At 46.0% G+C, this 27,095-nt stretch overlaps 2 protein-coding genes across 3 annotated transcripts in view; one reads left to right on the top strand and one right to left on the bottom strand.

The window, feature by feature from the left end:
* Positions 1-4,650: 4,650 nt before the first annotated feature.
* LOC119161928 (uncharacterized) overlaps positions 4,651-27,095 on the bottom strand; it is a 40,972-nt gene continuing 18,527 nt past the window's right edge. The window contains exons 9-15 of the mRNA XM_075887818.1: positions 10,612-10,676; positions 9,629-9,704; positions 8,619-8,713; positions 8,065-8,169; positions 7,869-7,907; positions 7,057-7,107; positions 4,651-4,941 (exon numbers count right to left, since the gene is read on the bottom strand). Of these exons, the coding sequence (XP_075743933.1) occupies positions 4,762-4,941; positions 7,057-7,107; positions 7,869-7,907; positions 8,065-8,169; positions 8,619-8,713; positions 9,629-9,704; positions 10,612-10,676 (611 nt within the window). The 3' untranslated portion in view covers positions 4,651-4,761. The remainder of the gene's footprint in view (positions 4,942-7,056; positions 7,108-7,868; positions 7,908-8,064; positions 8,170-8,618; positions 8,714-9,628; positions 9,705-10,611; positions 10,677-27,095) is intronic.
* Positions 13,474-25,549, top strand: LOC142802761 (uncharacterized). 2 transcript variants are annotated; one of them, XM_075887789.1, is made up of 7 exons: positions 13,474-13,575; positions 15,221-15,293; positions 19,057-19,151; positions 20,750-20,854; positions 22,655-22,693; positions 24,685-24,735; positions 25,295-25,549. In XM_075887789.1, the coding sequence occupies exons 1-7, from the start codon at positions 13,516-13,518 to the stop codon at positions 25,418-25,420; spliced, it is 549 nt and encodes a 182-aa protein (XP_075743904.1). In that variant the 5' UTR covers positions 13,474-13,515; the 3' UTR covers positions 25,421-25,549. The 2 variants fall into 2 exon arrangements, with proteins under 2 accessions (XP_075743904.1, XP_075743905.1); XM_075887790.1 differs by lacking the exon at positions 20,750-20,854.

Below are 27,095 nucleotides of genomic sequence, written 5' to 3'. Positions count from 1 at the left end.
AAATGTTTCTTCTATTGACAACTTTTACGTATGTGCCTTTCTAAACTAGTTAACTATGTGAGCGGTCAGTGCGAAAAGCAACCGCTAGCTACCTGCGGTACAGTGTACTCTTCTAGTACACTGTACCTGCGGATACACACTAATGTGTGGAGCCTTCGCTGCGATGTCAAATGATGAGTTGGCACGAAGTATAGCAATTATTGGGTATCGCAGGTGTAGCCAAGTTTTTTTTTTTTTTTTCGGGGGGGGGGGGGGGGGTATTTATTTACTCTGCATGTATGCGAAAGCTCGTCCATCTCTGTTCATACGCATAGCTTTCACGTGACGTCACAGAATGGTTATCTGCGCTGGTACCCCAACATGATGGCCATCATGACGCTTTTTCTTTTTTTGTTGCGATAGCAATTAAAATATCCATCTCGCCTGGTTTTTATCGTTACAAACGCTGCCGTCATGCACCGTATATGTATACGCATCTATATATAGGAAAACTCGAGAAAGGAAAAAAAGCCACCCGCGCTCGCCACTTGGCTCGTCGCAATGCGCCAACGCGCGCTTATCTCCCACGCGTACTTTGCCCCCACACATGGGGGCACGGGGGTGTTAGGTGCTTGTGTGCTCGCGCTTATCCTTTGGTGGGAAGAATCGTGTGACTTGGCCTTTCACCGTGTGACTTGGCCTTTCACGGGCCTACTTCGCTCGCTGGACAGGCCCCGTTTGCGAAAAGAGCGCGCTTTTCAAACCACGACCTCCTCTATAGAGGAGGTCGTGTTTCACACAGCGAAGTAACAACTGGGACACTCGATCATCAGTTCGCGCTCATATCTATACCTCTGATTACGTTTGGTGCGTCCTTTTTGTTTAAACAGCGCGTCAAGCGTCGAGTTGTAAACGTATTAGTTAGCTATCGTCCTTTACGAGTGTGTTGTTTTCGTGCGTCATTTGTGCGTGAGCAGCGAGCTGCACGTTTCCATCTGCTAAAACATTCACAGCGTTCCATTCCACGTTATTGCTATCGCGTTCATTGCTTCGCCCTTGCGGCGAAACTGTGACTTTTTTTTTTCACTCTTATGAGAGAGAGTCAGTGCACAGGAGAGGACCCCCTCGTTCGGTGCCCGCGTTCTTTTGTACTCTCCTCGTCTTCTTTTGCTCGCAGCCGAGCCAAAAAGGGGGAACACAAAGAAACACATGGGTCTAGCCACCATTGCAAGGGTGTGGATATGAAAGATTGTAGGGGGTAATTTGATGGCCAACGCCCCTCGCCGTTTCCTTGCTCCGCGCGTTCGAGCACCAAGAGTTCACGCAGCGTCTCAACGAGATGGTACCACAAGATGTCGGCCACGATGATGCACGCTTCCACAAACTCACGTGCGAATCTTCGTGTAAGTGCGAAATTCTGTGGCGACAGCTGCAGCCTCGCACCTTTAACTTCCCCTTACCTCCTACACCGCATTCATCCGTCCTGTTACCCTTCCCCCTCTTGTAAATTCTGTGCCTCTTCCACAGCAGACTTGATCCACATCATGTGGCAGCGCCATAAGCGCCCTCTTCAATCCCCCTTTCCTTAAACGCCTGATTTCTAGTTGTTGTTAAGTTGTAGTTGTAGTTGTAGTTGTAGTTGTAGTTCTAGTTGTAGTTGTAGTTAAACGCCTGATTTCTGGGCTGGCTGCCTTGAACAGCTCAATGCCCGACATTCAGGAGGCCATCCTGGAGTGGGCTGAGAGGTAGAGAAGAACTTCTTCAAGTAGTTCCTCTCCACCACACGGTCCTATCGCCCCCTTCCCTTTAACAAGGGATAAATAAAGCTGTTCATTGAATGCAGGCTACGTTATGGAATTTTTCCTTGGCTACGCAAGTTTTGGGTATGGTGCCCGAAGAGACAGCTCCAGCACAGTGGAGTATCAAAGGGGCGCCACTGTACTCGATGACAATTTTTTTGTGAGGAAGGGAAAGCTACGGGGGCGGACCTTCTGCTCGTATATACTCCTCCGCGAAGTAGTCCAGCTCGGCTCGCTCTTCGAATAACGACTGTGGTCGAATAATAACATCGCACACCATTTGCTACGTCTTCTTAGTCATTTGTGCGTGAAATACGTCACAAGCTCCTTGTGCGAATCGTCGGAGTAGCTAGTGTACTCGCAGAAGGGCGGTGAGCGCTCATCCGAAGACGCCATTTTCACTGTGAAGTGCACGTAGAACAAGCGTTTTCGCACTCGCAAAAGCTGAAATGACACTGCATAAAGTAAAACAAACATGGATATCTCCTTGTGGTGTGTTGCATCTTTTTTATAAACAGCATCTCGTAGAAAATACAATGTTTTCAACGAAGGCTGACTCACGCCCACTTTGGCTTCATATATAGCCTTCCCACTAACGCGGATACAAAAACAGCACGAAAGACGGAGCACAAGCAAGAAAACACACACAAAAAAAAACAGTGTCGTCATTTGTGTCCTCTTTTTTTCTTGTGCTACGTCTTTCGCGCCATTTTTGTATCGGCCATGTCTTACCAGCCCGCCCAAGCATCCACTTTAAATAGCTTCCCTTCAGTGCCAAGAAAAGTTGGACCACCCTGCCCCATGTCTTCAGAGCCTGTCTTCACTGCAATACAGGGACACTATAATAAGTTAGTAGAGCTACTGTATATGTTACCTTTATATACTACCTAAAGGTAGCACATGGAGGAAGGAATGTAGCTTTCCTTCCTCCATGAGGTATCATTTATGGTAACTATAGGCCACTCTGGAGACGCGTACTCCCTCCCCGCCAGGCTCGGGTTGCCTCCTTTGTCAGGTTGCTTCGGCTGCCAATGCCCAACAAGGGGAAGAATAATCTTGTCCCTGTCTCATCTTCTTCTCGCCCTTTTTTTGCTTGCCTATGCCAGTGCCTCCTTTATAAATGTCTACCAGCATTTATAAAGTTACGTCCGTTGGTCATACTTGAGTGCCAAGCACTCTGGCGCCTAGGGCTACCAAAATTTGTAGCAAACTGTTTTTTTTTTTTTTTGCAAGGAATCCCTAATACCTTCTTTGCCAGTTAGATTCAAATTAATAACAGTTCAGACATCCCTGAGAGTCTATTAATCACCGAGAAGACGAGAAGAATATATATTTATCAGTGATCCAGCTCTATTTTTACTGTATAGTCTATACCCAGCAGCTATTGCACACATTATGGAAGTTCAGTGAGTTAGCCATATCATATGATAATATATTCCCTACCAATGTGAAGTTACCATCTAGTAATCTGCTGAATGGTATTTTTCAGGATCACTTAAATCGGATTACTTCGATGGTTGAACAGATCCTTCGCAGTGTGAAGAAAAGGCCGGGGTGGGAATTTTTACCACACAACTAGACAGGTCGTTTTCTTTTAGGCTTACTGATAATACGCTAATAGTTTTTGCCAAATTCTTAGCTGTTATTTTGCCCTACGTAATATTCCTTTATCTAAACTTCCGTGGCTATAGTTACAGATTCATTTTCATGGTGGCACTAACTGTTCCAACAGATTCGTATATTCAAAGATTATTGCGATTGCTCCTTCACCATCTGTGAAACCTGCGATTAATTTGGGTGCCAGGACGTACTAAATAAAGTTGCGGGCTCTCTGGCAAAAGCTTCTCTGGCAGGTCCAGTTCTCTCTCTCCTTCCGGTTACGGCGTTTGTCACGGCAGCAATGTTCAAATGTACGCGTTATCGATGCTTACTACAAATGTTGATTCATTGACGGACCTTCTGTACCTTCGGTTTTCTTGGAGCAGGAAATGGTGTGTAGCAAGGCCGGTAGAAGTTGTAATAACTAGAATGCGTTGTGGAATCCCAAATTTCAATTTTTACATGCACAGAGCGGGCTTGGCAATCTCCCCTTTTTAATGAACACCAAACTATTGAACACTTCTTGTTGAGCTGTCAACGTTTTTTTTTTTTTTTTGACAAAAAAAAAAACGAAGTATCAAAATTCTATTGCGGCAACGTGGTCTACCGGTTACGTCGGCCGTTATATTATTGTTTGGGGCATCTGCGATGGGAAACTAGGACAGGAATGTTTTCAAAGCCGTTGAAAAGTTTATATACGGCTCAAATAGATTTGGTAGCTGTATCAACCGCTAATAATTCTTTATTCTTTCTTCCTAGTCAAAAGATCTTCGGTCATTGGGAGGTTAGGCAAGCTTGGGGAAACTATGATTATAATCCTGCATAATTAACGTTACACTGAAAATATCATCTCGAACCTATTTAAGCTTTTACAATATATTAATCACAAATCCAGTCTGTGTGATCCACCCGGCTCTTGGCTGGTCCCCCCGAGTGATAAGTGCCAAAATTTCAAAGATAAGCATTGTAAGCATCAAACGCCTATGCACATTTACAACGAAGGCTGCTTAGGCGCCCTCCTAATACCCTCTGGGCTTTTGTAAATATGCTTGACTCCCCCCCCCCCCCCCCACACACACACAACCGCGGTATGACGGAATCGTTCCCACTCTGCCTGCAAAGTAGGAGTTCAACCTTGCTGCAGTAAGTTTAAGCGTATGTTGGGTACGCCAGCATATTTGTTTTTTTTTTATTTTTTGCATCTATGATAAAATATCCAACGAAAAATTAGAACTCGGTGGAAACAAATACTGCGTGAATAGCACATATCAAAAACAGCGGAGCGAAAACTATATCGTCGCACGCCGCTCCACCGCCAAGTGTCCATGACATCGCACATATTCGCGGTCCAAAAACAGTGCAGATGCGAGACCGCACGGCGAGACTACAGATCACGTCGAAGGCTTCGGGTCTTTTTGGGACTTTGCTCTTCTTCGGGGGAGCTGGTGGTCGGCGAGTCGGGCGGCGAGCCCTCGAGCTCCGTGCCCTGCGCGGGCGACGCAGTCTCCGACGACGCTTCTCTCAGGCGGCTGGTGTACGCGTGCAGCCGCGACAGCACGTACACCTGCGGAATGCGGGCAACGCGGAGTCGCATGCGGAGTTAGCGACTTATTCGCATACAGCGAAAGCCGGCCACCCACCCCTCGTCGTTGGTACAGTTCAAGAGACAATATGCTTCAAAATAAGTTTAAAACGAGGAAGAAAATGAAATCTGGCGTGTTCTCGCAACGACCTGTTTTAATTGGACTTTCCTGTGGTAAAAAATGGAGCAAAAGAAAGCAGGGAGGCTTCACCCGAAGACTGAGGTAGCAGCGGAGCCGGTGGTGTTCGCTTCCTCCTAACGTCATTTCTATATCTTCCCGTTTTTTTTTTAAATCTATATCTGCATTTCACGCTTCCTCTATCTTTTTCTTGCTGCCGTTCAATCTCCGTTTCCCATTTTGCACCCCTGTCTCAGTAAATGCATGTCTTACTCTCTCTCCTCTTCCTCCTCTCCTCACCCGAACATCTGCCCACTCATTCACTCTCTTTCCTACGACGATGCTATGCTGTCATCTGCTAGTGCTTCCTAGTTGGCAAGCACTCTCAAATCATGACAGGTGAATTGCCACTATCCCTCAAGAGGAAGGTATGTACCAGCTGCATCTTGCCGGTACTTAGCTATGGAGCAGAAACCTGGAGACTTACAAAGAGAGTTCACCGTAAATTGAGGATGACGCAGCGAGCAATAGAAATAGAAATTGTAGGTGTCACCTTAAAAGACTAGAAGAGAGCAGAGTGGATTAGGGAACAAACGGGGGTTAAGCATATCATAGTTGAAATCAAGAAGAGGAAATGGACATGGTCTGGGCATGTAGCGCGTAGACAGGATAATCGCTGGTCATTAAGGGTAACTAAGTGGATTCCCAGAGAAGGCTAGTGGGTTAAGGGGAGACAGAAGGTTAGGTGGGCAGATGAGATTAAGAAGTTTGCGGGTATAAATTGGCCGCAGCGAGCACAGGACCGAGTTGACTAGCGGAACATGGGAGAGGCCTTTGTCCTGTAGTAAACGTAGTCAGGATGATGATGATGATGATGATGATGATGATGATGATCTGCTAGCAGCCGCTCGCCTTCGAATCTACTATACACCTTTCTCCCATGCATTCCCCCCTCCAGCAGGCGCTGCGCCATGCTCCCTACAGGGCTGCAGAAATTGGGCGCTTTCTCTTTCTTCTAACCACTACCACCACCTTCTATGAAGGCACATCGTCGTGTCGCCTTATGGCAGACAAAAGCTAGGTGCCTTCCTCCTTTCTTCAAGAACCAATACCACAACCACTTTCGTATAGTGTATACGCTGGATCTAATGTCGCCTCGCAAAAGAACTTTTTTTACCCTGGAATTTCTGTCTCTATCTTTCTCTATCTCTATACTCGCCGTATCAGCCGTGGGGTGATTGGAACGCGTGGTGCTTGTGTATCGGAGTGATCGGAGAAAAAGATCAAAAAGCGGTACCAAGAGAGCGCGTTAATTCAATGTAACGATGCTATTCTGGTGACACCGAACTAACTACGGCGATATACTTAAAGAAATTGGAAGTTAACTTATCTTGCAATGCAACATCCTTCGGCTGTCATTATCGTGTACAGGCTGTGTGGCCAGCTCTTTAAACAATGTGGAAGTACGGTCGAGTAAACGTGTGAACGAATTTCGCACCCCCCGCCCTCCAATTTAGGGGGTGGGGCCTGCCTCACTCATGGGTACACATAGGCTCATAGCCGTATTACATTCGTGCAGTGTTGTGGAGGCTAGGGCTCCTTACCGTCATACACAGCTGACGTAGAGTCAAGTTCCACCCCCACCCCCCGATATTCCTGTTCGTAGCTTGAATGTAATGAGCATGCACACACAAATATCGTGGGGGGGGGTGGGGGGGGGGGTAGTTGGCGACGCATAGAGATCATGGCCAATCAGCTATCTTTTTTTTTCTTATATGGCATGGGGATTCACTCACGATGTGCTTTACATATGCGATAGCGTTATTTGCGATGTCTCGTCATGCCATACGTGAATGTCACACACCGAGGATATGTGAAAGGTCAAACAACCCGCTCATACAGTGTGTGTCTCAAGCTATATTTGAGTGTTTGAGTCACTAGACAAACAAAATTTGTTGACTGTAAAGTTAAATACAAACCTCGATGACCAGCCAGAACACCCCATACCACAAGCGTAGCTCGGTAGGTATCTGTAACAGAGAAAGGCTTAGCTTGACCTACGCGAAAGCATCCGTTCATGCTGTGATAAAACTTCAATTCATTCAGATGCCCAAAAGAATTGGCATAACAGGACGTGCCCGCAGAACCAGCTATTTGCCCGTCTGCAACGAACTCGAGGTACCATTACCTCGTACCGGCGGTACCACCGCATACTTTGTGACCACTTTTACTATATCCCCAGCTGTTCAACGAAACTTCACCACCCATTTATTTCACCATTTCGTATGTATTACCTGGAAATCGAGAGCCAAATGATTCTTTTAAAGCTAAGAGGCGCTTCTGTGCTGCTTCTGTTTCCTTCATTTGTGTGATTGAGATTATTTTACGGATGAGTTTTGGTGCTGCCATGCGGGAGTGTTAACATTGTCGTTTTTAAGCAAACGGACAGCGATACCAATGCATACGCATGAAAATGGTGGGGCTTGTGAATTTGGCTTTTCATGACCTTGTTTATTTCTAGTAGATGAGTGTCTATTATGCCTATAAAGATATGAAAAGTGCGCCACAAAAGAACATTTTAGTGCAAAACAAGTCACAGAAGTCGCCGACCGTAAATTTCGCCCAGCTCCGGCGACCGCCATTTTACGTGACGTCATCAGCTGGAAGGAGCCGAGCTCTATAGTCTCTTAAGGAATTTTAGCCGCTGTAAATTGTTCACTTTCGGTGCCAAGCTAGAGAAAGCCAAGTGGCTCCTTTAATTAAATTACTACTCTAACATCAATGACCTTACCCAACTTGCAATCTTGATAACGTTGACAACAGTTCTTGGCTGAAATAAAAACACGAAATCTTACACTTTCCAACTTTGTAGGTGAGTTTACATCAAAGTATCAAATGCACTTACAATTGAAAGTGTTTCTAGCTTAGTAAATGCATCTTTGCTGCGGCATTGACAAAAACCTGTAAAAGAAGACTGCCGCACTTACCAATACGAACAATTCGTAGCATGCTACAGTCGCAGTGTAAATAAAGTTGCCGCACGTCCTGATGACCATGGCTGAATAAGCGAACGACATCCCAGGTAAGTAGTCCTGCAAAGTACACGTTATCCTTCTTAGTGCATATATATGAGCTGCTTAGTTTCTGGAATTACGATGTTTCCTTTCGTGGATCCTTTTCACGTAAGTTCAATGCGCTAGCATACGTACGCCGAGTCCACTCGACTATCGTTCACAGAAAACGGGAAGACTTAGACGTAGATATATATGGCCTACATTTTCAAATCGCATGCTCTGTCATGTATACGTTAGAACGGTGCTTCTCGAAAAACAACAACATAAATTATTGATTCTGAAGTGCATGCTCCGAATCTTACGTAACATGCCTATTTTTTTTATTAATTTAGGCAGTACAGTTTTCTTTTGTTGTATTATTAACCTTGCATCGCTCAGTACGCTGCCCTACTCTACTACCTCGCTGCGTACAGTTTTCTTTTGTTGTATTAATAACCTGCCATCACTCAGTACGCTGCCCTACTCACCTGCCTCGCTGCGTAGATCCAGTAGAGGCACATGAAGAAGTGCACCGTCTGCAAGAACACGTGGAGGCCCAGTCTCGAGAACCGCTCGGGCCGATCTGGAAACAATTCGCACGGTCATCTGAGGCAACAACAAATGCACTTCTCGGTGCCTCACAGTTGCCAGTAATTGAGTCGAAAGAGCGCGAAAAGGGAACACGCAGCTATCAAACGCTTTTCTGACAAGTTTTTACAGACTTAAGAGCAGCTTCTCTAAAAAAAAAAAAGAGCACGAGTTGTTACTTCTGGAGCATTTCGAATTTGTCATTGCCATCGTAGTACGTACGTTGCGTAACATGTGTGAGCTGATTTTCTTGTTACGCTGAAGCACACTCACACAAGAAACACAAGACGATTGAACAAGCACGTCTTGTGGTTCTTCAGTGAGCACAGGCGTTCGCAGCGCCCTCCTCTCTTGTGTAATTATGTTAATGTATGGGGCTGACTCTACGCCCCCTTCCTAAGTGACTAGGGAGAACCCCCCCCCCCCCTCCCCTATGATCACGCAGTGCACGCCTATATGAAATGTTCTGCAGCGCTACAATGTGTACGTTAGCAAACACGGATTTGCCCAGAAACACGTTCTTCCTGCAAGAACAACTAAACAAACTTCACGGAACATCCTTGCTCTCTAGGATTTCACTTTGACTCTGCGACAGGGCACTTGCTCGCTGCAATGACCAAGTGGCCATGGTGCTGTGCTGTATAGATGTCGTAAGGTCGCTGGTTCGGTACCTGAGCACCGCGTTTGTCATTTCTGTGAAGCTGGAGCGGATAAACATTCATGTGCTTTTATTCCGGTCCTCGTTCATTTCGACCACGAAGGTGATAGGAATCGCATTTTATGATTGTTTATTGCGCTTAACTTTTATGTCTTCCACGCACTGTGAGTCTATTTTTAGAGTATGCATGCACGTTATATCACGGCCTGCACAAATCGGTTATGACTGCACACATTAACTGTGCATGCTCACCGGCATAATCCGAGAGGTCGTTGATGGCTGAATAGCCGAACCGAGCTTCGAAAATGGTTGTGATGGCCACGACGGTCTGCAAGTGCGAAACAACCAACCGACCATGACGCTTATACAAACCTCCAAAGTTTTCGAACACGCCGTATGTAATCTGTACAAACATACCGCTCTTTGTTCCGTAATAATTTGAACAGAAAACTGCGAAGGAGTTTTTTAAAACGGAAACGTCTTAACTACGGGTATAGTGTTCGAGAAGCAGTGGTGATGCATACTAGCATGATAAAGTATTTCTGTGCCTTGGGCTAGTTGAAATAGCACAGTATTTTTGGACACGCTCGAAAAACGAGAACATAGTGCGGCACACAGAAAACCACAAGCGCTTGCGTATATGGCTTTCTGTGGGCCTCAATAAGTCTGTTTTCTAAGTGCATCCAAAATACAGTTTGATAAATGAGTATGCTTGTATGTACAGGTGGACAAAAAAAAGGTGCATAGTTAGCGGAGCTGCTGAACAGAATTAAATGTAGCGATTCATAGCTAGTACCATCAAAGCGGCAGGATATGCATTTATATATTACCACATCAATATATGTACATGCTAAAGCCTATATTTAAAGTCAATATGAAGAACATAGTTTCGCAGTCGTTCTCGGTTGTTCACCTGTACGCGGTGGCTCTATAGCTCTTCAATGAGACCTGACTGTTGTCGTTACCCAGCTAGCTTCAAGGTGTAATTTTTGTCGACATGGCCTCATCGAGTGTGAGACCCATGGGACGGCTTCATGCTCTCCCATAGTAATCTAAATCGTTAACAATTTTTTATAAACACACATTTTCTCAGAACTTTTTCGAATGGATGCACCATGAAACGTGTGGCACTGCTGAGGGAGCCAAAGTGTATACGCATGCCGTCGTATACGCATAATGTCCTAATTTTATGTGGTTCACGATGTGTATTTAAAGAGAACGCCGTGGAAACTTACGGTGTAAATAATGATGGCCTTCTTCGTGCCGCTATTGTTCTGCCAGAACTCGGAAACCATAGTTCCTGAAAGGACAAAGCAGAGAGTAGACTTTGACTTTCGACATATCTCGCGCACACATCGACAATGACTCTGTAGCCCCGGAACGGCCAACGGATTTGCTGTTCTCCAATATTCTCACTCGTTAAGACATGTAATACTGTTGAAGTCCATGAGAAGCCCTATAGTCCATCATAGGTGTGCGCACAAAGTTCCCGCTACTTCTTAATCACCTGGAGGTATACTACTGTGCAGCAGCCCCCTCGTTCCTTTCTAATGAAGAACTGTACACATGCCCATGCAATACTACGATTACCGGTTCATATATTCTGCGCGAAACTAAGAAAATTCCCACCCCAGGCAGAGTTGCTGCTGACGTAAACTTTGCATTGTCAGAACGGATTCACGACGAAGTGAATTCTTTTCTGTCAATATGTTTACTCCTTAGGCTAGCAGCACTTGGATATGAATGCGTATAGTTTAAAAGCAGTCGGGGTGACCCAGTGGTGCTCAGCTGCTTACTCTAAAGATGCGGATTGGATTACAGCCGCGGCTGGGGCGTTTAGAAGCAAGGCGTTTGAAGAGAATTGAAGGTCGCATGGAAGCGAAGTGTTTAATGCCCGTGTACTGTGCAATGCCAGTGCATGTTCAACAGTCCAAGAACCACACGCGGAGTCCAGCACTGTAGCGTCTTTCATCGCCTGAGTCGATCTGCGACATTGACCACCCTCACCGCGAAGGTCTATAGTGGTTATGGCACTCTACTGCTAACCCAGTCGCGGGATCGAATCCCGGCGGCGGCGGCTGCATTTTCGATGGAGGCGAAAATGCGTGAGGCCCATGTGCTTAGATTTAGGTGCACGCTAAAGAACCCCAGGGGGTTGAAATTTCCGGAGCCCTCCACTACGGCGTCTCTCATAATCATATGGTGGTTTTGGAACGTTATACATTAGATAATATTACTATCTGGGGCGTTAAACCCCTTACAAACCAAGCAAAACTATGTACAGTTCAAATTAGAAGGCGATCTTAAATATCGTTTTCCACAAAGGATGGTGACGTTCAGTCTTGTTCAGACTTACCTTAGTGTAGGTGCATCATGGTTTGATGACGAGCTGAAGGAAATGTTCTGTCACTTTGGCAGTAGTAAAGCTATATATCGAAGCATACTCGATGTGGTGCCTGCGAGTATAGCCTATCTTTTAGTCAACACCGTAGCGCAGGAGGTTGTATGTCTTCCTAGGCCGCGGAACAGCCAGAACGGGTTTGTTAGCTGTTCCTCTAGGGATGGCTCATACCCACAACGGGGTGGAGTCCTGAAGGACTCTGCCTTATACCCACTAAGAAGTAATGACCGTACTGGCTGCGGTTCGCATGAAATTCGAAGCCGTTTATTACTATCATACAGAAGGGCAGGAGTGAAAGTGTGTCGGTAGTACGAAAAACGTTGCAAATGTACTTCTGCCACACACGCCAATACAAAAAAAAATCATTCATTGTTTGGGGAATTGGAACCTCTTTCTAAAGAGAACACTTAAAGAAATCCGATTTGCACTAGGAGTGCCAAGCCATCAGGAAGCGCGGAGCTGGGCAGTCTTCTTTGTATAAGGTATACGCTCGGAGCGTTACGTACGGTATACACATGGTATACACACGAAGAGTTACGCCAAGTGACGACGACAACACACGACAGCACGGCCCTGAAAAGTGCTACGTCCTTATGGACACAAGAAGACATATATAGTGACACAAGAGTACGAAAGCGTTACACTTGGGAACTGTCTCAAAAACACGTTTTCGTCCAAAAGGACCTGTTTTGGGGCGAGTTGGTTCTTACTTGGTACATATATGTACGTCTGACGTTATTCCATCTCGAATTCTCAAATTTCGACACAGAGTATTTAGATGCGCATTATAAATGTACCCGTCTTTCTTAATACGAGCGTGCAACTCATCTAGTGGAGCAAATGATTCATAAAAAATCACAGCATATCCATGGAGTGAATGATGATGAGTGAGGCGAAGACTGAGGCGCAAAAAACTGAAACATTCCCACTTACGAATGTTTTTTGCGCCTCAGTCATCTGCACCAAATGTGCTAAGCCAAACCTCGCAGAAGAGAATAAAAGCGGTGAAATTTGTGGCGCCCGCCCGCCCGCCCGCCCGCCCGCCCGCCCGCCTGCCTGCCTGCCTGCCTGCCTGCCTGCCTGCCTGCCTGCCTGCCTGCCTGCCTGCCTGCCTGCCTGCCTGCCTGCCTGCCTGCCCGCCTAAACCCGCCTAAACCCGCCTAAACCCGCTAAACTTAGTCCATCTCTTGCTACTCTATTTATGGCCCATCCTTCATGCTTTGGTGTTATGCGCTGATAGAGAATACGAGTAAATCATCATCGCACCTCCACCGCCTGCTGCTGGCATTTTCCAATTCTGGGCATTGTGTGGTATTTGAATGACCATAGGGAAACTTCATCTTTAATTGGCAATGCCTTATCTGAAAATTACTCAATTGCTAACTTTCATGAAATGTTGAACGATCCCAATTAATTGCCGATCTGACGCAGTGCACGGTCGCGAACCAACGACAATGTAAAACGACATGACCATTCAATTCTTGGCCATTCCCGAACAGTGGGTATGCGCTACAGTTAGCAGGTGAACGAGAACAAGGATTTCATCACCATCATAGTTATGTCTTCTCAAAATTATTTTAGCTCTTACTAAATATTCATAAATTCATTATGCATGATCCGCTTGACTCATGGCCGATCCCCCAGAGTAGGTAGGTGCCAATGATCCAAGGAGCATCATCATCATCATCATCGTCAGGGTTCCTGTGTGGATGCTTATCAAACGCCTGAAACATACGTGATGTTTTCTGAATCATCTTGGCAGATGCCCTGCACGGGCTTAATTGTCTTCGTCTACGGGGTAAGCTTGTATTGGTGTGGCACGAAAGCAACCGCAGAAACAAGCACTCATTTTGCTTTGACGGTTTAGTACTTTGGCGATGGGCGCTCTTTGTAGGCATAGTATAGCGTGTTCCGAATCCAAACCGAGCGTCGTATTGTTCTGAGGTAATTGAGCGTGTGTACGTTTGTTGAGCTTGTAATTATAGCCTACAGCATGCGTGGCGGTGACGGGCGCCGCCATTTGATGTCAGAGCTGCTATATTTGCGAGACTGTAGCTGTACATCATTATCATCATCATCATCATCATCAACCTCACTACGTCCACTGCAGGACAAAGGCCTCGCCCATGTTCCACCAGTTAACCCGGTCCTGTGCTTGCTGCTGCCAATTTATACCCGCAAACTTCTTAATCTCATCTGCCCACCTAACCTTCTTTCTCCCCCTAACCCGCTTGCCTTCTCTGGGAATCCAGTTAGTTACCCTTAATGACCAGCGGTTATCCTGTCTACGCGCTACATGCCCGGCTCATGTCCATTTCTTCTTCTTGATTTCAGCTATGATATCCGTAACCCCCGTTTGTTCCCTAATCCACTCTGCTCTCTTCTTGTCTCTTAAGGTTACACCTACCATTTTTCTTTCCATTGCTCGCTGCTGCGTCGTCCTCAATTTAAGCTGAACCCTCTTTGTAAGTCTCCAGGTTTCTGCTCCGTAGCTAAGTACCGGCCAGATACAGCTTTTATATACCTTCCTTTTGAGGTATAGTGAAATATAGCCCTATACTGGTATGATTCATGTGTACCGTTAGTCTGCAATTACAAAATAATGGTAATCTTTCAAGTAGTCCGTACTTTTTATGGACAGAACTATCGAAACCAACACGCAATTAAGACTTGGCAAGCATGGGGGACAGTAGCGTAGCCAGAATTTTCTAAGCGGGGTCGGGGGAAAGTTCAGCCATATATACTTATGTATGTTCGTGCGTGCGTTTGTATACGTATGCGTGTATGTATGCACAGGCGACAGTGAAATCTCGCAGAGAGGGGGAGTGAACTCCCCATCCCTCCTGATTACGCCAGTGATGGGGGACAAACTTATCACCTTTGCTTTCTTAGCTTATTGGCCTCTTAATTTCATTAGTTGTGTCTAACAAACAAACGAGCCCTTCGAGCAATTCCCTTACTTTCATACTGGCATAGCGAGGGCGTCTTCCCGGTAGACTAGATTATGTTGCATGCTTCAGAGCACATGCTTGATGTGGCACGTACTCGCCTGCAACATTTCTATGCGTGGACCATCTTGCTCAGTCACCGCCTCCAGCGAAGATCACGTCCCTTGTGACGCCGGGAGCGTTACCCACTCACTGCCTACGCTGCGAGTGCTGCTGGCTATCACTCCCAAGAATTACTCATAAATACTCTAAAAAATGGATGACTGAGTGTCATTTGAGTTGTTATGCAATTTTGTTTCCAGTAGTAAACAGGGTAGTTGGAAGCAAGCACATGATTGTGCTTTTTTTGTCTCTCTTTAGTTTTCGACGCTTGATGCACATCGTGCGTCGACACACATTGTGCAGCGTGCTTTTGATTGTCTTTTTTTCTTCTTCCAGCGATCATAGTCACATGCCTGTGTGTGTAAGCAATATTCACTGTTCTTTGCATGCTAGGTAGCAAACTTCCTGGCCTTCGTAGGGGAGACCACGTACAGTCTGGCAACCATTGCCGAAACACCAGAAGCTGGTAAGTCGAAACGCACACGGAAAACCTAGGAAGCTTCGGTTCATATCTCAACTGGACATGATTCGTCCACCGAGTTTCTTGAAAGACAGCCAGTAATGTATAGAGAAACAAGGCGTTGTCATGGGCTTCAGAATCTGACGCGTACATGGCAGATTGATTGATTGATTTGTGGGGTTTAACGTCCCAAAACCACCATATGATTATGAGAGACGCCGTAGTGGAGGACTCCGGAAATTGCGACCACCTGGGGTTCTTAACGTGCACCTAAATCTGAGCACATGGACCTACAACATTTCCGCCTCCGTAGGAAATGCAGGCGCCGCAGCCGGGATTCGATCCCGTGACCTGCGAGTCAGCAGCCGAGTACCTTACCCACTAGACCACCGCGGTGGGGCTGCGTACATGGCAGGGCCGTAACTTAGGGGGGAAGTTTAAGTAGTTCTTACACCTTCGAACTTTATATTTTAGGGTGGCACTAAAGAATTTGCATACATTCACATCGACCACCAGGGGCCAAAGTTAGCCGTTTTACACATAAACAGCCGCCCCCCCCCCCCCAAAAAAAAAAGTCACAGCTTTGCCGCAAAGGCGAAGCAATGAACGCGATAGCAACAAATTCGAAGGTCACGCGCAGAATGGCAAGCATATCGAAACGTGCCCCGCGTTCCTCACGCACAAATAACGCACGAAACGTACTCACATGTACAGAGGCGTCTTAGTTGTTACTTCGCTGTGTCTGAAAAGCGCGCCCTTTTCGCAAACGGAGGCTGTGCAACGATTGCAGTGACATTTTTGCGCCCCGTAACTACAACAGAATCGTTCCAGTGCAGCCCCAATGCCAACCAAGACGTATGATCCTCCCCACCGAGAGACAAGGGCGCGTGAGAGGTCGTCCACTCCCCTCCTCTCCACGGGCCAAAGTACGCGTGAGAGATGAGAGCCACCGCGCGCTCATCGCGGTATCTTGCTGATAATGCAGGTAATAATAATATGTGATTACCCACGAATATAAGCTAAAGATAAAAAAAGCTAAAGATGATTACTTCACTGAGCTGAGCAACAAAATGAAATCAAATCCTAAAATGTTTTGGAAGTACCTAAAACAGTGTGGCTCAGATTCCTTTGGAATACAGGAGTTAAATTATAACGGCACGGTAATTACGAATGACGAGGATAAGGCTGCATGCCTAAACAACTTTTTCCACTCGGTATTCCTACCTAAACACAGCTGTAATTATCATCAAACTATTATGAGCATTTCGCATATGCTTCCTGTCGAGCTTAGTGTTAATGGAATTGAAAAACTATTGAAGGACGTTGATGAGAGTAAATCTAGTGGTCCAGATGGAATTTCTCCGCGTGTACTCAAGCGTTGTGCAGGGCCAATTTCTATGTATCTTTATACAATTTTTGAAAGATCTTTAGCGACAGGCACCTTACCACATGACTGGAAAATCGCGCACGTGGTACCGATACATAAAGGTGGGTCCAAAAAAGACGTTGGTAATTATAGACCAATATCGCTTACGTCTATCCCGTGTGAAATCCTCGAACATATTTTATACAAAGAAATATTAACTCATTTAAACAAGCATAAGGTACTAATCAACGAGCAGCATGGATTTCGCAGAGGGCTGTCTTGCACAACCCAATTAGTCGAATTTTATCATGACGTAATATCGGGCGTAGATACTGTGGGACAGGTTGACGGTGTGTTCTTGGATTTTCGGAAAGCGTTTGACACGGTGTCACATTCACTCTTACTGTTTAAACTTACCACCCTGAACATTGATAAGACTGTCTTTAAATGGATCGAATGTTACCTTTCCCAAAGAACACAGACCCTAGTACTGAATGGAAAATGCTCCGAGTACACCGATGTTACCTCAGGGGTCCCACAGGGCTCCGTCCTGGGTCCGCTATTGTTTTTAATTTATGTTAATGATATCTCTGCAGGAATTTCATCTTCTATACGGTTGTTTGCGGATGACTGTGTTGTGTACAGAAAAATTTTTGATCACAATGATGTATTAGAACTTCAGAAAGACTTATCGCTCATTTATAGCTGGTGTACCAAATGGAAAATGAATTTGAATATAACAAAGTGTGTACATATTTCATTTACCAAAAAGATTAAACCATTTCAGTCACAGTACCATCTGAACAATGTACAGTTGAAACAACAGAGTACATATAAGTACCTAGGTATAATACTATCATCTGAATGTTCATGGAGGCCTCAGGTTGACACTCTCATAGCCAAAGCTGGTAAGGCTTTAAATTTCATTCAAAGAAACCTGCGATGTTCGCATGTGAATTTAAAACGTATGGCATACACTACTTGTATCAGGCCTATCTTAGAATACGGTTGTGTCGTGTGGGACCCCGCCGAGGTAACCTTCATTGCTGCTCTGGAGCAAATACAAAATCGTGCTGCCAGGTTCGTCTTGGGACGGTACGGAAGGGGGGAGAGCTGCACTGCAATGAAGGCTGAGCTAGGATGGGAGTGTCTTTCTGACCGCCGCCAGAAGCAGAGATTAAAATTTCTTTACTGCATTTACTACAATAAAACTGGAATTAATAGAGAAATATACCTACACAACCCTCATTACACTTCAAAACGTTTTGATCATAGTTGCAAAATTCGGGAATACCCAGCTAAAACGAACATGTATGCCAATTCATTTTTTCCTAGAACGATTAAACAGTGGAACAGGCTAACTGAAATGCAAGTACATAGTGGGAACGAAGATATATTTTATTCACTGCTGTAAACCCATGCTGTAACCTAACGAAGATATATTATGTGTGAACAAAATTCTGCTATGTGTGTGAACGAAAATGTATTTCAGTTATTTATGTATGAACAAAGTTGTATTGTGTCGGTGAACGGAGATGTACTTCATTTATTGATGTAACCCCCCTGCTATAACGCCTTCGGGTGCTGCGGGGTATCTGATGAATAAAGAATAAAGAATAAAGAATAAAGAATGTGGATGAGAGGGAAGCCTTGAATAGCAACTTGAGCTTGGTAGGGAAAGGATATCACAACAGGGAGAGGGCAAAAACTGGATAGAAGGGACGAGAGTCAAGGCGGGAGCACTCACCTCCTGGAGATCATTGGATGGGAGCGCAGCAGAAGGTGTGAAGCAGACAGTTTCCTAAAATACTATAACGAAACTATGGTGTGGAGAGTAGAGGGCAGGAGTGCAATAAATAGCTTGCACATGACGTGGTGGACACAGCTTCTGAACACACTGGTAGTTGACGATCAATGGCGGCTTTGATGACAATCAAGGTGTGGTTAACCTGCTCTCTGGAACGCCTCTGTGCGCGAATAACGAAAGAACCTGCATGTAATTGTTTGATAACATTTATGTCACATCGCAAACACCCTCCACCTTCCGCCATACTGGCGCTCCAACACGGTGTATTTGAATAGTGATGTCAATGGAAGCCCGGGAGTAAGGATTACCGGCGAAAGGAATACACAAATGGTAACATATGCTCTCGAGCACAGCGAGTGCTTGCGAGGCAGAAGGAAATGTGCTCTGATGCCACCAGGTCCGCTGTTTAACCAGGGTCGAGTTGCGCATAATTTAGCCCCTCCAATACCAGCGATGCTGTTGGTCGGCGCGCGCACCCCCCGGTATAGCATATTGATAGTTATAGTCCAAGAACGCGGCCATTGCGTATTGTGTCTGACAAAGTGTATAGAAGTCACAGTGGCCATCTGGCCGCTCTCTTTTCGTGCATTTTTCAGACAACTACCAGGAGTATTTCCGGGCCGTCACCAACGGCACCGTACGCGTGATCACGATGCTGATGTGCAGCTGGTGGATTATTTCAGCCAACAAGGTGAGTGAAGTGTGTCGAGAATGTGTTATCATTAACTCTCCACTCATAAGTCTCTCTAGCTTGTACCCCGTCGCCCTAACAATAATTTGTGGGGTTTAACGTCCCGAAATCACGATACGATTATGAGAGACGCCGTAGTGGAGGGCTCCGGAGACTTCGACCACCCGGGGCACTTTAATGAACGTGCACCTACATTCAAGTGTACGTACCTCGAGCATTCGCGCCGCCATCGAAAATGCGGCGACCACGACTGGAATTCCATCTTGCGACCTTAGGGCGAGCAGTCGATCACAATAACCACTAGATCATCGCGGCTGGTTGCCCACCGTTCTAATACCGTCCCGTCTGTGCACCACGTTGTTATCGCCAGACCGCGCACGGGGGCGAAAGAGAGGAGGAGGAGGAAGGGAAGAAATGAAAGGCAGGGAGGTCAACCAGACGCACGTCCGGTTTGTTACCCTGCACGGGGGGAAGGGGTGAGGGGATTAAAGGAGAAGAGAGAGAGAAGTGAAGGGCAACGTGTATGTAGGTGTGACCTTGTCCATTGCACGCTTATAAGCGGTTGCGTAGTCCGGTCGTCTTTAGCAAACTTAGCAGTGCCCGCGTCACAAAGAGAGGGGGGTGGAATTGAGGTACGGTGAGCCCCCCTTCCTCCCCTGGATGGAAAATCCTGCGCTCTTGTATTGACAGTGGCGTAGCCAGAGGGAAATGAGGAGGGGGCATAGGGGAGTTCAAAGTTCAAACCACTTTGAAATCTTTCAGTTTTGCATGTATTATACGCTTAGGTTGGCAAAACAAAGTGGAACTCACTGACACTCGCTAAAGAAATATATTTTGCACTTTGGACACACTCTGATTCAGACTCACCAAAGTTTTCCTGCGCCGAACTCGCTCGGACTCAAACACGAAAATTATTTTTTCGACCAGACTCGCTCGCACTAGCTCACAAAAATATTACTCACCGGGGGTGCTATTCTGGACATTGTCGAATTCCGCCATGTTGTCAGACTGCGCCATTGATCGACGCTAATTGGCCAAGTGAGCTGCTACGTCCTCTCTGATTGGCTTAAAATGTCGCCATTACGAAATTTGACAATATGGCGGAATTAGACAGTGTCCGGAATAGCACCCCTGGACTCACTTTCACTCGCGGCTCGATCCGAGTCCGAGTGACTTTGAGTGAGCCGATTTATGAGTGAGTTCGCCGACCTATGCTTATATGTTATTTACACGCGCGCATAAACTGTACGCACGAGCATACATAAAGTATACGTTTAATCCGCCCTCACCCTCTGAAAGAACATTCTGGGTACGCTACTGCCTATAAGAGCCTATTTGCTGAATTTCGTATCTTAAGCAGATCGTGCAAGCTGTATGCGTGAAGTTCGATCCTGCGAATACTCACCGAATGCGTATGACTGATCAGCACATACATACGCATGCAGTGAAAGGTGCTGTCGCACGAGTTCTTGTTTTTTTGCAGTCTTGCCCTCATGTAGATGCTGCTCACAAAACTGAGCGAATACTTATTGCATAGTCTCTAAGCGGTTCTCGCTATTTCCTCCGATAATTTTACTTTAGTTGGCGTTATTGTGCAGGTTCGGACTACCGGCATGAAGGTCGCTTTCGCGTGGATTCTCCTCCGGGCTGTCGGCAACGTGATGTACGCGTACGGATGTGTTCTATACGAGACGTCCGTCGTGGTAAGGACGGCGAGTCTCGCCTTCAGTTTATATAGAATGGGAACCAACGTTTAAGTAATAATGCCGCAGCGTATTTCACAATAACGAAGCACAGTATACAGACCTGACCAGTGGCGTAGCGACGGGTGGCACACCGAGCTCTTGCTCCTTCCCTCCGAAATTGTTTTCGCCATGACGTACAGAGTGAAAAATGGCCATTTCAAAAGAGTGTCCCTACCCCCCCCCCCTCCTTACTCCCGAAAAAAATTTTTGCCCCTGCATTTAATTAAAGGAAGACCTGTCGTCCTCCTCGTCCTTTTTTTTTTCGATCTTGTGAGATTGACTTCGCGGATGGCCGACTTGTTCTCACTCCTAAAGGGACAATGAAGCACTTGAAAAAAATAAAGTTATGGTGTCATGTTTAGTCGTTTCCGTGGGTAAACTCCGAAGTCAAGTCGAAAATTTTCACAAACCAACGCAGATTACATTATTTTACCGAAAACGAGCAACAGGCGCTTCAGGCGGGATTGTGACTTTCGCCGCCTCCTGGGATCGATCGAAGATCCAATACGTCCTCGAGGGTATCGTGGAGATTGCTGATGACGCATGCCAGCACTGCAGGCGATACCGTGTTGGCAGTGTTCTTTTTTTTTTTTGTTTAAATCCGCGTGCAGTTATAACAAATTCTGGCAGTTCCAACGAGTGTAATTGTAGGCTTGTAGTTCAGTCGATTCACTAGGGTTAAAATGGTGACAGATTATAAGCCCAAGTGACGAAATAACGTTATTGGAACGTTGTCTCAATGTGCCCTAATGGCGGTGGGCAACGTTGCCTAAACGCTCCTATGACCTCCTTCTTCGATTACCTGGCAATGTTGAGGGGTAACGTTGTGGCGACGTTCATCATGACATTACAAACATTTCCGCGCAACGTGTCTACAACATTTGTACTATGGTTGTTCAGCATTGGTGTGCTAAATGGACTTTCAGGCAACGTAAAAAATAACCTTCCGGCAGTGTTGCTTTATATGTAGGGATTAACGTGCCAAAACTACCATATGATTATGAGAGACGCCGTTGGTGAGGGGTCCGGAAATTTTGACCTCCTGGGGTTCTTTAACGTGAACCCAAACCTGAGCACACGGGCCTACAGCATTTTCACCTCCATCGAAAATGCAGCCTCCACAGCCGGGACTCGATCCCGCGACCTGCGGGTCAGCAGCCGAGTGCCTTGGCCACTAGACCACCACGGCGGGGCGCAGGCTAAGTTGCTGTATATATGTTAATGAAAAGTAGTTTTAGTTAAGGTTGTGTCGAACAAAAAAATAAAGGCCTTAAATTTTTTTGCTTTCACTAATGTATATCTATCATTAGTATGCTGGGAACTGAGCTGCAATAAAAGCTGCGGCAAGCTTTTGAAAAAAGAGAAACTGGCATACACATGATGGGAAAACCCGCATAATTAATTGTTGCCCATGAACTTGGATGCAGTCGCACGACAGTAATTGGGAAGAAAGGAAGGAAAAACTAAATACAGGAAAAAAATATAATATATAACTATTGTCGGAAAGAAAAAATATCATGAATTTAAGTTGAACGCAAGAATTATACGGAAAATATGTAAATTGTTGGAATGGGGCACGAACTGTTTTAGTGTAGGGTGTTGTACGTCTGTGTACTACCATTTACATAAATGCTTCCACACACGTATCATTGAGATAGGTGGATGCACACAGGGTGTTAATATTTGCAGACATTCGCTTCTCTCTAAGGGATTTAAAGTGATTTCCCTTAAATTCAAAAGTTTCTTCTCCGCTTTCAGCCCGAGAACCTGATGACCTTGCTTGGGACAACGAGCATGGTATGTACTCAAACATTACTTTGTATGTAAAACCGAAATGGTTGATGTAAATGGCATTGGGAATGTATGCTTTGAACCAGTAAATACATTATGACTGCGCAAACTGCGCCATATTGTATTGCAATGAACACATGCGCGCATAGTGGAGAGCGCTTCCACTAGGTTTGTCGTGAGTCATAGACACAAAATTATAATCATCATGAACACACGCAATCGCATGGCACGCGCTCTATTTACCCTCGTCTTCGCCTTCGTCCTCTTCTGCTTCACCTTGGTCCTCTTCTGCTTCGCTCCTAAACACGTGCGCTGATTTGTCCGGCGTGCAAGGCAGTAAACCTGATGGTTGAAGGCACGAGTACAGAAAGAAACAATGAGAGATATTGAGGGGAATTCTTAGGTGAGATTCGATCCCGCGCACCCAGGATACGCTGCGTACGTGGTTACCATATCTTCTGTACTATCCGGGCCCACTATAGTATAGCATAGGCGAAAGGAAGTAAGGGTCGGAAGGAGGGTTACGTAAAAGAAAGGAGAACAAGTAGAGAGCGAAAGAGATAAAAAATGAAGAAAGAAAAAAAATGATAAAAGGCGAGAAAACGACTACACAGAGAGAAAGACAAAAATAGAGAGAAATAAAAACAATACAGTAAGAAGGTGAAAACGAATTATGCAGAACGAGAGGAACTGGTAGAAAGAAACAGACACACAAGAAAGAGATTAAAAGATTTCCAGCATCTCCACGGAGTAGAAAATGGTGAGGTGGGTGAAGCTCCGGAGGTTTCGCGGTGATACCGTGAATCCTCCGAGAACCTCACACGACAAAACTCCGAGAACCTCGCCGCTTCCCGCTTTCGCGTTCAGTGGTCCGCTTCTCGTTGAGCCCGTCTTGCAGCGGCGTCCTTGGCACGTACCGTCTCGGGATCCGCCCGGCACCGCGCTCGCGCACACATACGACGACGATCCAGGAAATTGAGAGATAACGGACGAGCCGGCGCAGCCCCACGCAGCAGCCAATCGGAGAGCAATCGCTCCTCAAACGCCATCTAGTGTCCGTTCACCCAATCGCCATATCACACATGGATGGATGGATGGATGGATGGATGGATGGATGGAACGGAACGGAATGGAATGGGCTGGGATGGGATGGGATTGGATGGGATTGGATGGAATTGGATGAGATAAGATTGGATTGGATTGGATTGGATTGGATGGATGGATGGATGGATGGATGGATGGATGGATGGATGGATGGATGGATGGATGGATGGATGGATGGATGTGGCTGTACCCTTTAGATCGGGCGGTGGCTAGCGCCACCAAGCCGTAATACTAGATGTATTTTTCCCATAAGTAGTGAGGTTGAGGATCCGTACTTTGCAGTGAAGAGTTCATTTTTCACTCCGGTGTCTACAATATGGTGTCTACATCTCTATGAGACAGCGCCACCGGTGTCTACAATACGGTGTCTACATCTCTATGAGACAGCGCCATCTAGAAACTAGACGAGAAATGGTGAAGACGACAAAGAATGCATACAGCGCCATCTAGTATTCGTACCACAACTGCAGTTTGCTGCATCTTTATGTGACAGCGCCATCTATTGTATGACAACGGAGACGCTACTGGTTACGCCGGAGAGACGAGGGATTGCCCTAGACCATAAGGAGCTTCGCCCCTAAAAATGAGCAGGGAAAATGGGGGTCAGAAGGTAGAGACTTAGCCAAGCCACGACCAGCTAGGTGCCCACCAGCTCTGTCGTGACGCAGGCTTGCGCGATTCGGTGCTAACTAAGCCATTTTTTTTATAAAGCTCCTTTAGTAAGAAAGTCGGAGCTCAAGAACGACTACCCGTCATTTTCGAAACAGTGTTTATTGGTTATATGCTGCCTCAAATAGGACGGGAAGTTGTTCTTGAATCCAATCTATCTTAGACACTCTGAAAGCGCATGTTTGCGACTCTCGATAACTGTTCCTTCCTTCTTCCTCTCACAGTTTTCGCACACTACAAGGCTTGCAAGTGCGACAACCTGGCTTCTTGGTGAGGTAGGTTTGTAAAAGCGTTAGTTGTATGCATAGATTAAAAAAAAAACATCATGCGTGCGCGATGCTGTTTAACTGTAGATGATCTGAAAGTCGTCCTTGCTGTTTCGAAAGCTTTGGAATCACGACGCAGTGGTCGCGCATCAGCACAGAAACACGATTCTGGTCGAGAAAAACGCGATTCCTAGAGGGTTTCATAGTTTCCTTTTCCCTGCCGTACCCGACGCCTCTGTGTATTTATCTATAAAAAAACTGATTCGACTCTCTTGAGTGTGGTCCAACTTGTCACGTGTCTAACTCTTTAGAGAGACGAGATGACTCATTGGAGATTATACTCTTAGGAGAGTCGTGAGACCGAAAGAGAGCTAACGTGAATCCTTAGAGAGAGTCATGTATCTGTTGCTATTTTCAGGACTCGCCGAAAAGTGTAGCACATTTTTTTTCCAGTGGTGTCTGCTGTACATAAACAGAGTGTGGTCAGCAGTTCATTTCAATTAATAGACCACTTTTATTTTCCAAAATAAAAAAAACAATCGTTTACTGTGCTACACTCCTTGTGCAGGCGTTCGTGCTGTCGAGAATGCACGCGTTTTACTGCGCGGCCACGGCACCAGACTACTGGAAGACCAATCTGAAAGAGCAGACACTGGCGGTCCACAAGAAACCTGCTGTTGTGCAAAGCGAATGATCGCCGCGTGTTGCCTTTTCAGGAGCCATTTCTCCAACTCTCCAATAAACTCGCACGGCTGCAAGCTTGCTCCATCGTATTGCCAGTAACCCCAAGATAACGCATATTCCTGCACACTAATCTTCGTATAGCGGGTGCTCACGCATGCTTTTCCACGTGCCAAGCTTATCTAATCTTAACGATAATCAACTATACTTACAATATACGGTTATCAGACCTATATGCCGTTTGGTCATGTGCCCACTTTCACCAACAACACTAATAACCCAGCACTTAAGTCCAGGTTCGCCGCGTCGCAGATAGAAAATTATCATAAAGCGGCACGCACTCCACCACCGCCCAAGCACTAACTAGATATTGAACAAGAAATCTGAAACGTGCGTCCCTTAATCAGCGTTTGCCGCCCGTCTGTTCCCTTGTTAAGTTTTAGTGAACCAGAGTGGTAAGCACTAATCCGATTTCTGTGGCACACTGCTATAGGAGAGAGAAAGTATGGCCATATATAGTATAGTGTTAGTATTAGTATAGTATATTGTAGTGACGCCGTGACGGGCAGGAAAGAGTCAAGTTGGAGTTAAAAGTCTACCCAAATCGTTAACCAAGCTACATGTGCCTAGAAGTCCTGCTATCACATAAGCTTGCGCGGTTTAGTGCATGCGATTTTTTTTTTTGCATTCGTGATTTGCAATAAAAAAACCAAGTTGACATCCTGTGCCCGATTTCAACGATTTCTCACTTTACAAAACTGCACGTTGAACTCTTGCAGGGCATGCTGCATAGGTAGTGCCTTCTATAGCCGAATCTCATCAAGTGTGTCGACGTTCAGACCGCGCTGCACACTATATATTAGTGAAAGCATATTTACATCGCACAGCCGCATATAGAACAGACTGTGCTCACGGCACTAGTTATTTGACTGCGATCGTGTCATAGCATCGCTGCTCGCCAGCAGGTTCTATACCTGAAAAATTGCTTCAACGCCTTTTGTGTTGTCGGTGTACGTTGATGGCGCCGCGACGCTCTGACGCGTGCGATTTCGCGCGCGACAACAAACACGTTACTCAACCTCGAGTCACGTTTATTCGCGCAGAAAATGCAGCCAAAGGTGTATTTTCGTAATAGCCACGCAATGAAAATCTTACGGCGAAAAGCGATGAAATCATTCACTCGCTTAAGTACAGCACCGTCATGATGCATCATGGCACTCGCGAGGCTGCGTCAGTTTTCCCATCTAGTATAGACATAAAACGTATACACGTCATTAAATATAACGAATGAACGAATGATATTGGTATAAATCAACGTAAAATGAAAACAGCGAACAAGGGCGGCGCCCTTCAGTATCCGTCGACGATGCCACCCTTGCGGAAGTCGGCGACCGCGTAGATGACGCGGTCCTGCGCACGCGCGATGGCGTTGACCGCCGCTGGTCGCCTGTCGATCGGCTTCACCACGTGACCCCGCCGTCGGAGGGACTCGAGTACCTCCTGTGACGTCACGGAAAGAATTGTGTACAATGTTAATCTAATCGACTATGCAGGAGACAGGCAGGGGTACTGACATTTGACGAGATACTGGCATGAAACTTTTTAGTTGTTTTTCTGCGTGAAGTGGAAGGCCAACCCCTTCAATACCCTACAAAATGTACTTACATGCGAGAGTGCATTTTTAGCAA

The sequence above is a fragment of the Rhipicephalus microplus genome, chromosome 3 (assembly GCF_043290135.1).
Source record: "Rhipicephalus microplus isolate Deutch F79 chromosome 3, USDA_Rmic, whole genome shotgun sequence".
Taxonomy (NCBI): domain Eukaryota; kingdom Metazoa; phylum Arthropoda; class Arachnida; order Ixodida; family Ixodidae; genus Rhipicephalus; species Rhipicephalus microplus.
This window is presented reverse-complemented; position numbering and strand designations above follow the sequence as displayed.